Genomic DNA, 16,172 nt, shown 5'->3' with positions numbered 1-16,172 from the left:
GCTGGCATATACTTAGAAGTACAGGTTATGGAAGTATACATTTTAATTTGTATTATACAGCAATTTAGCTGTTACTTCAAACAGATGGGTGAGTCGTGCAACATTTTTCAACTGATTTAATTCCTTGTAAAAGTATTGGCTTGTGTTAATTAGGTGCAATAAATGACACAATGGTTCACAGATTCCTTTAAAAGGGTTTTTGAACATGTAGTATCTACAGGAAAACAAACAAAATAGTTATTGGCTATTTGTTTTATCAATACAGAAACAAGATCAAAAAACCCCACCATTCACACAAGACAAAAATGCACCTAACGACAGATATTGCTGTATATTTGCACCTCAGAAATAGGTGAATGTCAGGAATAACATGTAGACAATACATCCATCCATATGCTTAGAAGAATGATCAGACTAAGTAAATGTAAACTGATTACCCTTACTCTCCCCAAAAACCCCACTAGTTAAGTGTGCAATTGAGGTAGCTAGTGTGGAATTACTACTGTTGCCCTCGTTTAGGGCAAAGTCATTTGCTAAAACATGAGTCACGTGGAAGACGGTCCACAGGTTAATCTGAACATGTATTACCCTATGAAATATCTAGATCTCTACTCACTTTAAGATTTAAGCTCCAGATGTTGCTTCTTGTCTTGAACTCCAGGCACATCCTGTAACAAAAACCTTCATGCCCAAGAAGCACCAACTCTATGAAAATAAACTACGAACAAAACCAATGCATCCAATAATAAGTCTAAGTAGACAAGCAGAAAAATGTCTCACCCACTAAGTATCACAGAGGACTACACCCCAATTAGATAACCAAAGTCTGTAGGACAAGAATGGTTATTAAACTCCCTGGCTGCAATATTGGGAAAGCAGAAATTAGCACGGAAAGTCCTTTGTGACTGATGGGGCTGGCAGGTCCTTCCCACCTCTAAGAGAAAGGGCTGCCCTCATAGCATGGCTATTAAAGAACACAAAATGTATCCCAATCCATTGAGATCCTACATCCTGAAGATTCACATCAGCCCCAGGTTTTGGTGCTTTCTAGCATAACCAGGCAGAAACCTTGCAGGACCCTTGGTTACACCTTGACACAAAGCTTCCACTGGGGAACAGTGCATTTTACCTTGGAGAATAAATCATAGTGCCCCCAAACATTACATTTTAGAATTTCTAGGCTGTAAGGAGAATGAACCCTTAGCAGATAAAGTTGTCTCATTTGTGATAGATCATCTATTTCCTGGACATTTTAGATGATTAAATGCTTTAAGGTTTTTTATGGTTTTGAAATTGCTGTGCTGGAAATGTCATTGAAAACAAGCTTGCACTTTTATCTTCTGCTAAACCCAAGAGAAATACCACTTCAGAGGAGTATATTACATTTCATTTGAATGCTGGGACAGCCACATCAGTAAGCTAGCTAAAAACCATATGGATTGTCAGTATTAATACTACCACCTGCCCATGTTTTCCCTTTCCAGCTCTGATCATCAATCAGTTCAGTCTCTTCTTTTCCATGACCTTCATTTCAAAAGTAACTAACAGTTCGGGGGTTTTGTTTGGTTTTTTGTAATGTATCACAATTTCAGTAGGGCTGCATTTTGTTTAAGGAAAAATGCAAAGATTTTTAAAGAAAAACAGAAAAAATTGCACCTGGGAAGTTGTACTTGCATGTGCACACTGGCTGGCAACGTGCACATGAAATACAAAAATGAAATGAGAAACATTTTGTTGTTCCTTGACATGTGTGGTGAGGATGGGTGACAGCTCACGAGGAGAGATTAGAGCAAACAGGACTGTCCTTTCCCAGGTTTTACTTTTACTAATCGTGCTATTGTTTGAGAGCAAGAAAACCTGGTCTAGTCAAAGATTCGGGGTTGGACTAAATGACCTTTAAAGGTCCCTTCCAAGCCAAACCATTCTATGATTCTATGAAAGGAAGCGAAAACAACATCACCACCCATAGGTGTAGAAACTCTGCACAGGAGAAGGAACAAGGGAGCCTTACATATAACGACGGGACACAAAAAACTTGGGAGCTGCAGAAATTTTAGTGGAACTGATACACCACAGGTGACAAAAGTACTTGTATCTTTGAAGCCTATGTCAGATAATAACAAAGCTTTAGAAAAACATACATGTTCTGAAATTTCATGTACACCACTGTCTCTGATCTGCAACTTTATTCTCCATTTGCTGTAATGCCAAGCCATGTATTTGCTTTAAGCAGTAATTCACAATGGATGAGGCACCATCATATGTGGGATTTGTAGCTGCCTGGAACACATCAGACAATTGGCAACAGATTTATCTTAACAGTTCTTAAAGTACGTATTTTAATTGTATCTCTACCCACACAATGATGAAAAGCAGCATTTTCAAGAGGAGTAGTATGCACTGTCTTCTTCCCACAACTCATTCTAACATGGCTTCCAATAAATTCCATTCTAACAGTGCATTTAAGCCGAAAATACGTATTTGATGTATCAAATTTAAATTACAACATAGACTTAATTGAACTATAAACCACGTGTTCCATTTCCTCAACATAATGTGTCACCTATAGGTAAAATTACTAAAACTTACTTCAATTTATTTTTTTTTCCTGGAAAAATTTCTTCCATGCTAGTTTGAAAGAGTAAATAGAACAGAAGTTGGCAATATAAACTTAAATGGTATACACCAAGAACCTACTTAGCTTCACCTGCCCGACTGTTAAAATGGAATTTATATAGGTACCATTTTGGATCTTGCAAAGTAAGTGCATTTATATCCTTGTTCCTAAATTTGCCAATATCTGCAAGTGGACATTATATACAAATAATCTTTCTTTGTATTAACTTACCATAAATTCAGACAGTAATATAGTTCAGTTCTACAGGAAGAGATAATCTTTGAAATCCTCTCCAGAAGGCAATTATTTTGCCTTTAATTATGAAAATTATTTTCACAGATAAGAGATTTCTTTTATGACTAAGACAAGGATTATGATCTTTGTTAGATAAGCAGTAGAAGCCCTAATTTCCACTGTTTGTTATGTATTTGTATTAGCTAGTGTTAACATGCACGCGTATTTGTCTCCAACAGAAGCTTTTTAAGGGTTCTCATTGAGATCTAAGTATGTAAGCAGTTGAAGTGGTTTTGGTTTGGGGTTTTTTCAAAAGCCTTTAAAAATAGTAACAAATTGTTTAAGTGCACAGATTTATTTTGTCAAGCATTAGTAATGCTCCATTAGCTTAATTTGTGTTGACATACAAACAGAACCCAGGACTAGTCAGAAAAACACAAGATCACGGGTGACAATCAAAGAAAAATACGGTATGTACATACCCAGAGCTCAATATTGTAAGAAAGGACCAGTTAGGTATACATCTGAAGTACCAGCTACAAAGCGGGTTTGGATTTTTTCCCTACGTTACACATAATTACGCAGACATGAAAGCTCTGGTTTGGTTTTGTTCACAATTATAGTGGTAGCTTTTAAAAACCACAAATGACTGCCGGAGTAAATCAAACCTGGGGGAGTTCGTATTACAGAACATTTAGAAATTGCTCAACAGTTAGTGTGGCTGCATCTCAGCCTCCAGTGCTGACTCTCAAGAACTAAATCACGGAAAGCTACGAGCAAGGTCTGAGCATAAATGGTTTCCTGGAAGGGGCAGTTCCCAAGAAACAGCAGTTAGCTTCTGAAGAGAGCCCGCACAGACAGCACGCACCTCCGCATGAACCACAACGCTACATCTGTGGGTCCCAGAGATCTCCTCATTAGACAGCGAGTTGTCCACGGAAAGGGCAAAGGGGAGGGAGGAGGAGGGAGACAGAACAAGGGGCCTGAGAGCTCCCATTTCTCTCACACCAAGTTAAGTGCTGTGATGCTGGGACCCACCCAAAGAGATAAATCCTTGTGTAGGAAAAGTTTCAGAACAGAAGGAAAGGAAGCATGGGGCCATCCCCAGCCCTCAGCAGCACTCAGCTCCCCAGTCCGGGAGGATCTCTGTGCAGCTTTGTCCGTATCCCAGCCAGCTGGCTGGGTTACAGCTGCTTCACATTCACTAGAATCACAGCACTATCCTAAGCTGATTCTCTATAAAGCTTCTACAAAACAACGCTGACTTCTAATAGCATTTGAAGCCTCTGTTTTAGATTAGATTTTTCTGGTAAATACAGGTTAATATAAGTTAACATAATATCTGGTTAATAAAAGTTTACTTCCAGGTGAACATGAATAATGACAGTTCAGCGTAGGAAAAAAAAACTATGAAAGATAAACATATGGGGACATATGGAGTTACAAAATATTACTGTATAAATAATTTTTTCTATGCATTGCCTTGGCAGTAATTAGCATACATACATACATAAAAAGGTATATTTGATAAGTGGCAGCCCCACAGATACCTGGCATATGCAACAAAACAGGCCTTCTGCAATTATTAACCAGTCAAAATTTTATCTTAGGCTGAAGAACACTTTTTGCCTCAACTGAATTTGAGAATATATTATCTGCATGTTCCAGTATTTCAAAGTATATCCCTCATTAAACCAAAACAGTACCAAACATTTTCAGGATGCCAATTTCACAGCAAGTAAAACACTGTCACTTTTCTGTAACACTGAAAGCATACATCTAACACACCGTAAATTGGAAAACAAATCTGTTTACTTTCCTGGACTGAAACAGAATGTTTAATTCACTTTGTTGTAATTTTTTTGCATCCAACAGCTGTCTTCAATTTAAACTGACGTCAATTTGATTTGCCACAAGGTCACTGGAGTACTCTTCCAAAAGGTATTTTTAGACCTTTGGCTCATACCAGAAGAGGGGAAGAATATTAAATTTACTTCAGTACTGTTACCCTTAGCATAAACTCTTATGTTGCCTAAAACAACTTATAAGGCATATGCAAATGTAACAGCCCCAGTCGTCTTTGGATTGAAATATATATAGTCTTACTATAAGACGTTATCTGCTATTACTTTATTAAAAATTAAAATCTTTGCCTATGTAAAAGACCCTGCTCAACTATGCTGACAATGGAATATGAAGATAATGATAAAAAAAGGGGAAGAGTAACACTCGCTCGTTTGCTTAAACAGCCCTGCTTTGATTTCCCCAGATCGATACAAGCTACGCTACCTTTGGACAGGACAGACCTCAGAGATTCACACCTTTGTTGGCCTTTTAAATCCACCAAGGAAGCACTGTTATACAATATACACAAATCTGTGAACACAAAATAGTTTTAAATAAGTATAGTAATTTATATTATGCTAAATTGTAGCTCAATAGCTCTCATCCAAGAGTCTAGATTTGTCTTTGCGAAAATCCTTCTGGGGGAAAAAAAAAAACCACTATCAAGCAACACACAAGTGCAGGAGTTTCCTCGCCCTTTCAACCTTTTGTGAAGCATCAGGTTTACAGATGACTCGACTGTGCCCCATCTGACAGACAGATTTACAAGGTTAGCACTGAACCTAATCAGAAACAATCAAAAAACTCTTTCTCTCTGGTGTCATTTTCTGCTTGGAGGGCTCTGCTATGCTATTATAAATAGGAAAAGCTTGCAGCACAAGCAGGGTGGAAGACTTCAGGGAGATTTCAGTAATCACCTTCCATTCAAATCACACCTACTCTTTAATCACGATTGGATCCTTTTCCATTTTATAGCCCCAGGAGTAAACTGAGGAGCTCATAATCAACACAGATAGGGAATGAAATTTTAGTCCCACTGAAGCTATTGTGAAGTATTATTAATTCATGGGGCCAAGATTTCAATAATGGTCCTTCCCTCTGGATTCTCTGTTCTAATTTAAGGTGTTTTTCTCCACCCTCTTCCTATTTCTCATAATATAGAGTAAATGCTCCAGTGAAGTTAAAGTTTGTTTTAATCAGAGGTGCCCTAACAAGAAAGAAAAAAAAAAAATCTTCAACAGGATTCTCAGCTGATTCTCCGAGATGCTGGGAATAGTTCCAGGTTTAAACAACCCCAATCACATATCTATTGCACTTTTCATCAATTGCGAACACTTACTTCACAAAAACCTTTCCACAGAGCTGAAAAAAATGGTTAGAAGTTTTATTTAATTTCACATCTTGCACTGTCAGAAAGACACAGCTTTCAGCTTATGCTAAAAACTCTGCAACCAAAACAACTTAGAAAACCATCAAATATATTTCTTGGTCCAAGTACAAAGTCCTCTATCTCTATTGCAAAAAGAGTCATAGAAAACTTACCTTTCAGAAGGTACTTTTTGCATCAGAATAGAGCACTGCTAACTTCTTGCTTGGGCACATTCAGGGCCAAAGGCACAGCTCACTGTTCACTGTGAGAGCAATGAGCAGCCTCACCGAGGCTGCGACGCCCTGCTGTGCTATCGCACAGGAACCTTGTCCCACCAGACAGGGTAGGAAGGGAGCGCTGCCCAGCGGGACTGATTAAACCATGGGGAAGCTTGGGAGAAGAAGGACGCTGTCACCCACACCTCCTTGGTTCTGAACAAGCTCACGTTCGCTGACCGTTTGATTTTATACTTCGTTCTTTAATTCAGCATTTTGTTCTTTCTTGGTCAATAATAGAGTACTAGCACAATGCAGGGCATTAGCAAAAGATGCTCATTTGCCAGAACAAAACAACCAGACTTTCAGCAACCTTAATAATACAAATACCAACAGGTTAAGGTTAACATAATAATGGCATACTCTGGTTCCTCAACCTTCTTTGATGTATTGGGAAAAATACTGTTAAAGACATAAGGAGCTTTCCTGGTATTCCTGGTAACAGTCTTCAAAAACTTTGCTTGCCCTTTACATTACGAAACAGCACAGGTACAGGCTTCTAACATCAAAGTACATCAGCCTCACTGTTTTGGTTTGTTCCCGTCCCCGCCTTTTTTGTTTTTTTCCTCCCCCCCCCTCTCACACCCCCCCCCCCCCCCCATAAAACCAATTCCAAGCTTTCAAAAACAGAGATGCAGGCAGACACACGGGCCTCTCCCTTAGAGAGGCTTTCCAATTTAGCACTACACAGTCCATCTTCCAGAACACCGAAGTTTTGCCTCTGGGAGATAGACTCTTTTTGCCTATTTACGTGTTTTTATATGACATGAGTAGCACAGAGTCTACTTCCTCAAAACCACTGGACACACTCTGGTTCTTCTGGTTCATTTATAATTGCCTGGTGATGACAGCCACACACACTACCTTTATGTGGAGAGACAGCTGTGTTACCAAAATAACCTTAAATTCCTTTACATTTTGAGATGTCATACCTCGATTGTCCTCAAAGGAAACAAAGTTAGATCTATAGGGTCTAAAGATGCAGAGTAAACATGACAAAATTAGAAAAGCCTTTTGCTCAAAGTAAACCTGAAGAACCCCAGCACTCCTATGCATGAGCAGCACCTTTCCTTAATTAATCTGAATTATTACATGGATGAAAAAGAACCAAAGAACCATTTAGTTTCTTTCCAGAAGTGGAAAAAAAAAAAAAATCCATATTTGAAAGAGAGCTGGTTTTCATTAATTCTTAAAATTTTACCTATGAGAAAAAAAATAAAAAAGGAGAGGCATGTATTTTCCATCTACTCCAATTCTATTTCTCATAGCTGTACCTCTACATAAACGCATCCACTTACATAAGTGATTTTCCGCACCCTACTGAGACAATAAACAAGCACAGCCTTTCAAATTCATGTTTGAAAATTAGATGGCAAAATATTCATGTCCTGAAAAGGACAAGATTGCCTCCCTACTGGTTTATGCAGTGAAAATTAAATATTTCTCCTTCTTACCATACACTATTCTAAGTCCCTGTAATTGCTCATTGATCCACCATTGCCCACATTCTGAACATTATTATAAGCAGACAACTTCACAACTACTGAGTTTGGTTCAACATCTCAGATTACAATGACTGTGCAAGCAGCTTGATGAGCATCAATCTAACAATCATAAAGCAGCTATAAAACCACATTTTTATGTGCACTGTAATGTTACTCTTAGTCATTGAGGGCAAATGAGTAACTAAAATGTCACAATACTCAACTAATATGCCTGGATATTTCATCAGTTGGACCACTGTGTAATAAAACAGAAGTAAAACATACTTTGTTGGGAGTTTTTGTGGTTTGAGTAAATCCAGCTGCTCCATCAGCTCATTAGCAGAGCACATGCACAGGGAACTCTAAGATGTAGGCTCCTGCTGCTTTTCCAACTTCTCATTTTAAAGTAATTAGCATTCTTAGCACATGCACAAGTACATTGCAAGAGGGTGGAAAGGCTGCCCACTTGATGCAGTGGAAAAACCCACAGCAATTCGCTGAATAAAGTTATATCGCAATTGATCCACAGAAAAAAAAAATACCAATTGTTATTCGTTATCAACAAGGTCTCATATTTTTTTTCTGCTTTGAAAAAAAACCCGGGGGTCATCTTCTGATCCCTGCTAAACAAAAATCAGCATTTTTCAATGCACTCAATTAGCAGTGTTTTAGGTCTGTGTCAGATTCATCATCAGAGCTAATTGATTTCAGGCACAGGCCAATCTCACCATCCAACACCATTATGCAGACGTAGGTGGTGAAAAGGAAAACAAATCTCTGACTAAGAAAAGCATAAGGGGGAGGCACACCATTTACAAGCTGCACACAGCGTTCTGTCTCAGAGAAATAACGGTGTTTAAAAAACATTCTGAAGGGATACCCCACAAACAAATTTTATAGGACTGCTCTGGAAGCCCCCCAAGTTGGAGATTTTAAATTAGACCAAGGTGGCTGAAAAGGCACACATTCATCTTTATCTCAGGAGAGAACGTGGGGGAGAGAACATTCAATGTTGTTTCCTAGCTTATGTCCCTGCTCCCCCTTCCACCTACAAAGCAGAAGTGTGCTCTGGGGCAGGAAGGTCTATAGAGGAAATTGTGGTAGCACCTAGGATAGTATTTTGAGAAAGCAAAAATACTTATCACAACTAGCTAGCTGCATTGCAGTTTGAGTGCAACTCTCGGTATGTGTCAGTGGGAATATCTGAGGTCAGCACTTGTCAGAGGAAAGAGACATGCGCTCTGTTCCCTTGGTATGAAAAACATACGTCGCCAGAGCAGGAGGCAGCTTTCCTGGCCCAAAGCCCACACTGGAGTTCCAGGAGATAAAAGGCTGGAAATGTCTCCCACATGCACAAACCAGTTATTCTGCAGACCTGGTGTTGTGCTGAGTTAAATTCTATGTTTATAGTCATCCTTTTTAACACTTTGAAAATAATAAGTTACAGAAGTGTGTTTCATCGACCGATTTCCATCTCGGTCCACAGCACAGAGCTACTTTCAGCACACTAAAGCAGAGCGCACTGGCAGGGCTGGCTCCATGGACATTGACATTCATCAGCCCACAAAGCCTCAAGTGCCCAGCTGCAAGACTGGCATATAATCACCACTACAGATGATTATATTTTTAGAACCATCTAATTAAGCCCTATTTTCCTGGCCTCAGAGACAGCTATAAGGTAGCTCACCTGTTCTAGCTTCACCTCATTAATTAGAGACCTCTTCCTTCAAACACAGCCAGGTGCTCCAGCCAGCAACAGGCCCAAGGTATTACCCAGCAACACCTTTCAAACAGGAGCACCACAACTGCTTTGGGGCAAGTCATGTCATACATATGAGAACTGTACCCATCTCCTAAATGCTTTTCATGTAAACATGAATAAATGAATAGTTGCTGGTTATCTCTTTTCCCTTGTTATTCAACAGAGGATGTGAATATAGTATTCAGGGAGCAAATTCCTGTTACATTTGGTGTCTATTTCTACTCTATCATCACTTGCACACTACTTTCTACTGCAACCTACTGTATATTTTCACCTTTTTTTCACCTCTATATAGCTGTGAGAATGAGCTACTTATGAACATTTTAACAGACACTAAAGCTCTAACTACCTTTTCTTTCAGGTCATTGTCCTTCTGAACTCATTTTGCTCACATTGTATTTATTCACAATACCTTAGCAGCAGCAAAAAAACATTTAGGAAACCAACACAGCTGCGATAAATAACACTGCTGCATGAATTTGCTGTCTCACTGAACCAAGGAAGCTCAGTGAAGCACTGGCATGTTTCTGCATCAGACTGCAAGTGAGCAACAACTGTTACAGCTTTATCTTGGTACAATACTGCTGACTGCTTCAATTAAAGTATTACATTCTTCTTTATTTAGATACCTCCTACAGCCCCAACTGGTATAGCAGATGAGCACTTTTGACAGTTGCTATTCATACCCCAACACCTTTTCCCCAGCCTTCGGGGAGGTGTATAGCGAGTGGAACATGATTTTCATCCAATTATATATTCCCACTTCTTTTATAGATCTGTGAAAAACAAGCTTCCCTGAACGTTCATTTCTTTGCCTGAAAAAGAAAGCTAACCAGCTAACTACTTTGCAGGTGGATTAGTCAATACTGGTGCAATGTTTCGAGAAGCATACATTAACATACATAACAAAAATAATCTAACAGCAATGCTCTGAACTTAACTCCTTTGCGTCCTGCTCAGTAGCCACCCCATTGCAGCGTTGCAGGTTATCAATGGTTTTACTGGTAGATGCACATTTAAGGTACCTTTTAATTTACTCTTACTCCAACACAAAGGTTGCTAATGAATAGTTAGCTGCCAAATGGCAGCCTGCCCCCAGATCAGACACCATGCAGTGCCCTCTGTTCTCACCTAGCACAGCCGAGGAGGAGGAGGCTACCCAGCTGCAGATCGGCAGGTGCCTAGACGCACAGCCTTTGCCATGCTGCTGCTGGTGGCTGCCACAAGTCCCCTGCCCGGCTCCTCCTCCGGCCGGCCCTGGGGAGCCAGGCACAAAGCATGCACAAGCTGACCACAGCAAAGCATTAATCAAAGTAAGGTTAAGAGGTAAATGGCCAATTATAGGGCACTGACATAAGATACTGTTGATGTGGAAGAGATACCAAGCAGATTATCAGTAACACTACACCCGCACCTGCAAAGACACCCCAAAGCTAAGGAAAGACACACCATTTTTGTCACTGAGGAAAGGCACACTTACCATTTTTGTTCACTGCCTTCAGCTGGCTGCAGGCCAGGCCCCACGGGAGCACAGGGCCCTTCCACCCCACAGTGCAGCACCCGGCCCCTGCCACGCTGCCAAAACCCTCCCCCAGGGCTGAGACTCCCCACACTAATGGGCTCGAGGGCACCAGTCACCCCAGGAGGGCCTGAACTGCCCCAACGAGCCTCAGCTGTGGCCACCAGCCCCACACCTGGGCTGGGGGCAGCAGGTGTCAGCCCCAGCCCTGCCTTGGGCCCCTCTCGCTCTCTTCCCCACACAAACTGGCATCCCACAGGCATACAGGTCCTGCCCCAAATAACTGAATGATTTCTTGAAGTACAAACACCTTAGGAGTCTTAAAAATGGCTTATGCAAAGCACTGGAAAGCAAGAGGTCAAGAGCAACTCTCTCCCACAAGCAAGAAAGCAGTGTTTTCTCCCCTTCTCCTCCCCAACACAAGGAACCAGGTCCCTTGCGCAGATGCTGCCCATAAACTAAATAAGGGCAGCAGACGTTTATAACATCACCCTGCCACACAGCCATTGAAATGCATGCAGAGCATGGAAATTCAAAATACAAATCTGTTTGTGCAATACACTTTTATTTTTATTTTTTTAACCTTTGCAGTCATCTTGGAGTAATCATCATGTAAACAGTAGGATGGGATGGGATTACATTGAGTCGTACGCAAATGGCTATAGAACACCTCAACAATTATGACAAGGCATTATAAATAACTTCTCTTAATAATATATATTTGCTGTTTTCAGTACATTAAAGAGCTGCCGATTATCTAGGATTAGCTAGGGAGTAGTTTAAATTGTAACCTCCGACAAACACGTCTCCAAATTTGAAAGTCTTTCTAAGGTTCGCTAGCTCCATAACATCTATGTCACAGGTTAAGCATAAGACTACTTGGGTCAGAAGTGTTTTCTTTGTAACAGAGTTTTACTTGATCATTGCACAAAGCCCTTTTATTTTCACTCCACCTTGGTATTTTGCAGAACTTCAAGTAAAGCTTCAGTTCCATTCTTCAAGTTTTTATCACCTGTATGAAACCCAGTTTCTATCATTAAGGATAAGTTGGATCAGAGATGGACACAGTAAGCAGTCTACCGTAACGACAACAGTTCAAAGTAGTTCTAGCTCATAGACTCCCCAATAAAGCATAGTCAAAATACTCTAACACCTTTGCTACTGTATATCCCCTCCTTGCTCAGATAACTATATATATTTATATATATTGTACCATATGTATGGTACTTCTAGAAAATGGAGATTATTTATTTAAGCAGCCTCAGGCACATTCTTAAAACATTAATGTCTGCAAGGCACCTCCCACTCCCTTGACAATCAGTTTGTGGACTGGTTTTTAGACACACAACCAACAAAAGCTTGCTAAAGCCTAAATTAATTAATTTAAAAAAAAAAAACCTAGAAGTTACCAAATACTTCAAAGATATACCTGAAACTTTTTTAAATAATGGGAGATTAACTGCAAATAGCACATAATCAAGTCAAATAATTTTCTTCTTACTAGGATGTGTAATGCATAAATATGAAAAATAAAATTCACAGTCAGTTTTAAAACTAGAATTCAAGTTTGGCTAATAATTCTTAACTTTTATATTTATGTTCATTTCTAAATATAACAGAACAGAGGCAGTATTATCAACCACAAGTACAGGTAAAATAGTATCACTCGAAGTTTATGAAAGAAGTAAGCTTGATAGAAAATTCCTTTTGTAACCAATAAATACAGCCACCTGAGTGCATTTCCACAGGCTTTTCACTTAGGGGGAATCCAAATCAACTGCTAAGAGACATTTAGTAGCATTTTGAATGTTAGCAGCAGCGGTGTAGCTGTGGGCCTTGCTTGTTCTGACTTTGTGAATTGCTAGAGAATGAAGCAGAACTCAGTGTGTGGTGCATTAGTTTTCCTTTGCATCTAAGCTGGCCTCTTCGCAATCTCACAATTCGGCTTGGGGTCAAGGGACAGACATCAGCTGACACTTAACTGAGCAAACCCAATCAGTTTCACTTCATCAGGAATCTCAGTGCCATCACAGCCAGAGGCCTGCAAGTACAAACAGAAATGTTTAGTATATCACACTACAAAGGAGGATTTGACAGCCAGGCTATAAATTTCCCCCATATTGCCTAGTCAGCAAACAGCTTACTTGAAGGAAAGCTTTCAGACTGCTTGGTGTATCCTCTGTCAGTGTCAGCCAAGTGCATCCTTAATTTTAGCAAACTCTTTTAATCAATATTAAAAATTATGAAAAAAATACTGGGAAATTAACACTTAAAGACCCAAATTCTTTAACCCAAACTTCCCAGACTGGAGCCAAATTTGCTTTTTCATGTGATCATGCCATTTTCACTCATGAAGAGCAAATAACCTACATGTACAGAATCCACCTTTTGCCATTGTGCTGTAGACACCAAATGTCTCATGGGTCTAGCTATCGAGTCTGTTCAGAATACCAATCCACTGAATTTTTAAACAAGAGATTGCAGCAGTCTACGAAGAGTAAATACTAATATTTGCAAAAGGACAGCTCCGTTCTGACAGTACAACCCAGTACTTAAAATTGTAGTTGAGATTCTGCAGTAAAGTCTGTCACAGTACAAACTGGCACAGGTAATCAGTTCAGTTTTCACAAATAATGGTAAGAATATAAAACCACCTTGCTCAGGACTGAACTGTTACTTTAGGTCTGCTTTAAAAAAAGTTACACATACTGTAGGCAAAATATTTTTATATTTTGATTTTTAAATACAAAATTTGCTTCTGTAGGACAGAAGTGACTACATTTTAAATAAAAGCTTTTTATGCATTCTTCACCTGGTAGATAAATCAAAATAATAACACAATTGGATGAACAGTGTGTAATGGTAAACTACTTAAGACAGATGCCTTCAGACTCTTTGGCATATCCCCCAAAAAACCATCAGAACAATTGGTTCACCCTATGAAAATGCTCTTGATCCTTTTATGCATTAGTAGCGGTTGAACCCTTCAGTAGAACTGGTTTGTGTATATGCAATATAAGGAAAAGAGCTCTCAGATTGCGCACACAAGGTGCACCAAGTGACATTATCCATTGAGTTTTCATGACCAAAAAGAAACTCACTCAATACTTGTGGAAGCATTATGTCAGGCTACTCCTTCAAATTTACTTTGATCAGACACAGAGAACAGAAGTTCTCTCTTCAGAGAGTATTTCACAGGTCTTACTCCACTGAAGCAGGTCTGAGATCATCACCATTGGTTACTATTAAGATATCTCAATGTTTTTTGTATTGGGAATTTACTAAATAAATGGAGTTTGAATTTTGCACTTAAAATATCATGATAAAAAGAGCTAATATTAACATCATTCTATGCTCTAGCTAGCTATCAATCTCCTCAAAGCCATCTTAAGTAACATATCTAGATGCATATAGTTTTTTTTAAATGCCTTATCAATAAATATTGTCTAATATTTAATGCACCTGGAACCTACCAGCCTATATTTTGTGCTTAGCATAAGTACAACTACTATACACAAACTGCAACACACAAGAAAAGCTCTTAGTATTTGCAATTCACTGTTTAGTGACTGAATGCAGTCTCTCATTAATGGTTTTTCATATGAAAAATCCTTACATAAAATGCAAATTATGCTGCACAATAATTTTGTGTTTCCTTGAGTGTTGCCAAGATTACTTGTATATTAAAGCAGCCTCCTTCCCAAAGTGTGGACAGCTGGATCCTGCAGGGAAGTCATCATTCGGTGTTAACCACAACAACTAAGGGAGGATTAATACTATATACGTTCTCTAGAATGACATCATTGTAAGATCAAAGATGCACTGTTAAAAAAATATGCAAGAGGGAGATCCAATCTTAAAGACAGATTCATCCAGACACCTTGCTTTAATAAATTTCTTTACCATTTTGGCAATAATTAAAGATAAAAATGGTTAAGACATAAGTTGTTGTTCTTTTTTCCCCAAAGATGAAAATGCTTGCTGTTTGAATAGAAATATTATATACCAGCAAAAGCAATCTGTAAGCAGTGTCAAACAAAACCAACCAGATTCCTTGTCCACAAATAGTAGTAACTAATCCTAGACTAAAGAGCACTTTTCAGTTGAATTCTCTGAATAGATATAGGATTAGCTACATTTAGACTTTGAATCCCCATGAAGTATTTACCAACAAAATGTGTTATAATCAAGTTGTATACAAGTGCTCTCAAATTCAGTGAGACCTTGCTAAGAGGTAACAAAGACTCAGTAGTAATACTAGACAAATGACAGAGTTCTCCCAGGCAACAATTAATTTAGCAACTCCACTACACAATATAGAAACAGGCAGAAATGGAATATATATTAAATTAATCCAAAGATAAAAAAAATTAGGATACTTCTTGTGGTTATGTTCTTTTCCCGAGAAGCAGGGAACTAATGCAGGAAACCTAGGTTAAAAATATCAGGAAGAAACTTCGGTTAACAATTAACCCCAGGAATTGTTACCTAGCCAATGGAACTTACCTTGAGAAGGGACAAAGACATTGATTTTGGATTGTCTATTAACTCTGATTATGGTAAGGAGCAGGATTATAACAGCATTCACTCACTGGAATCTGAAATGCCATGTGACCTTGACTGCACCCCAGCAATAAATCCAACTGAATTGGAACTTACCTTGAGAAGGGACAAAGACATTGATTTTGGATTGTCTATTAACTCTGATTATGGTAAGGAGCAGGATTATAACAGCATTCACTCACTGGAATCTGAAATGCCATGTGACCTTGACTGCACCCCAGCAATAAATCCAACTGAATTTGATCTCGTTAGGTCATGCAGAGAGGAAATGAGAAAGGCAAAAGCCCAGCTAGAACGCAATCTTGCCACTGTCATTAGAGACAACAAAAAATGTTTTTACAAATAATGACACCGAGGATGAGGAAAAGGCTGAGGTACTCAATGCCTTCTTTGCCTCAGTCTTTAACAGGCAGACCAGTTACCCTCAGGGTACTTGGCCCCCCGAGCTGGAGGACAGGGAGCAGAATGAACCCCCCATAATCCAAGAGGAAGCAGTTAATGACC

The 16,172-nt window shown here is 39.2% G+C and overlaps 1 protein-coding gene across 1 annotated transcript in view; it reads right to left on the bottom strand.

Annotated features, from left to right (window-relative positions):
• Positions 1-12,510: 12,510 nt before the first annotated feature.
• STK39 (serine/threonine kinase 39) overlaps positions 12,511-16,172 on the bottom strand; it is a 114,323-nt gene continuing 110,661 nt past the window's right edge. The window contains exon 16 of the mRNA XM_019470900.1: positions 12,511-13,146. Coding sequence (XP_019326445.1) covers positions 13,072-13,146 — 75 coding nt within the window. The 3' untranslated portion in view covers positions 12,511-13,071. The remainder of the gene's footprint in view (positions 13,147-16,172) is intronic.

Source organism: Aptenodytes forsteri, unplaced genomic scaffold, assembly GCF_000699145.1.
Source record: "Aptenodytes forsteri isolate BGI_AS27 unplaced genomic scaffold, ASM69914v1 Scaffold255, whole genome shotgun sequence".
NCBI lineage: Eukaryota > Metazoa > Chordata > Aves > Sphenisciformes > Spheniscidae > Aptenodytes > Aptenodytes forsteri.
Note: the sequence above shows the minus strand (reverse complement) of the source record. Positions and strands in the feature narration are given on the sequence as shown.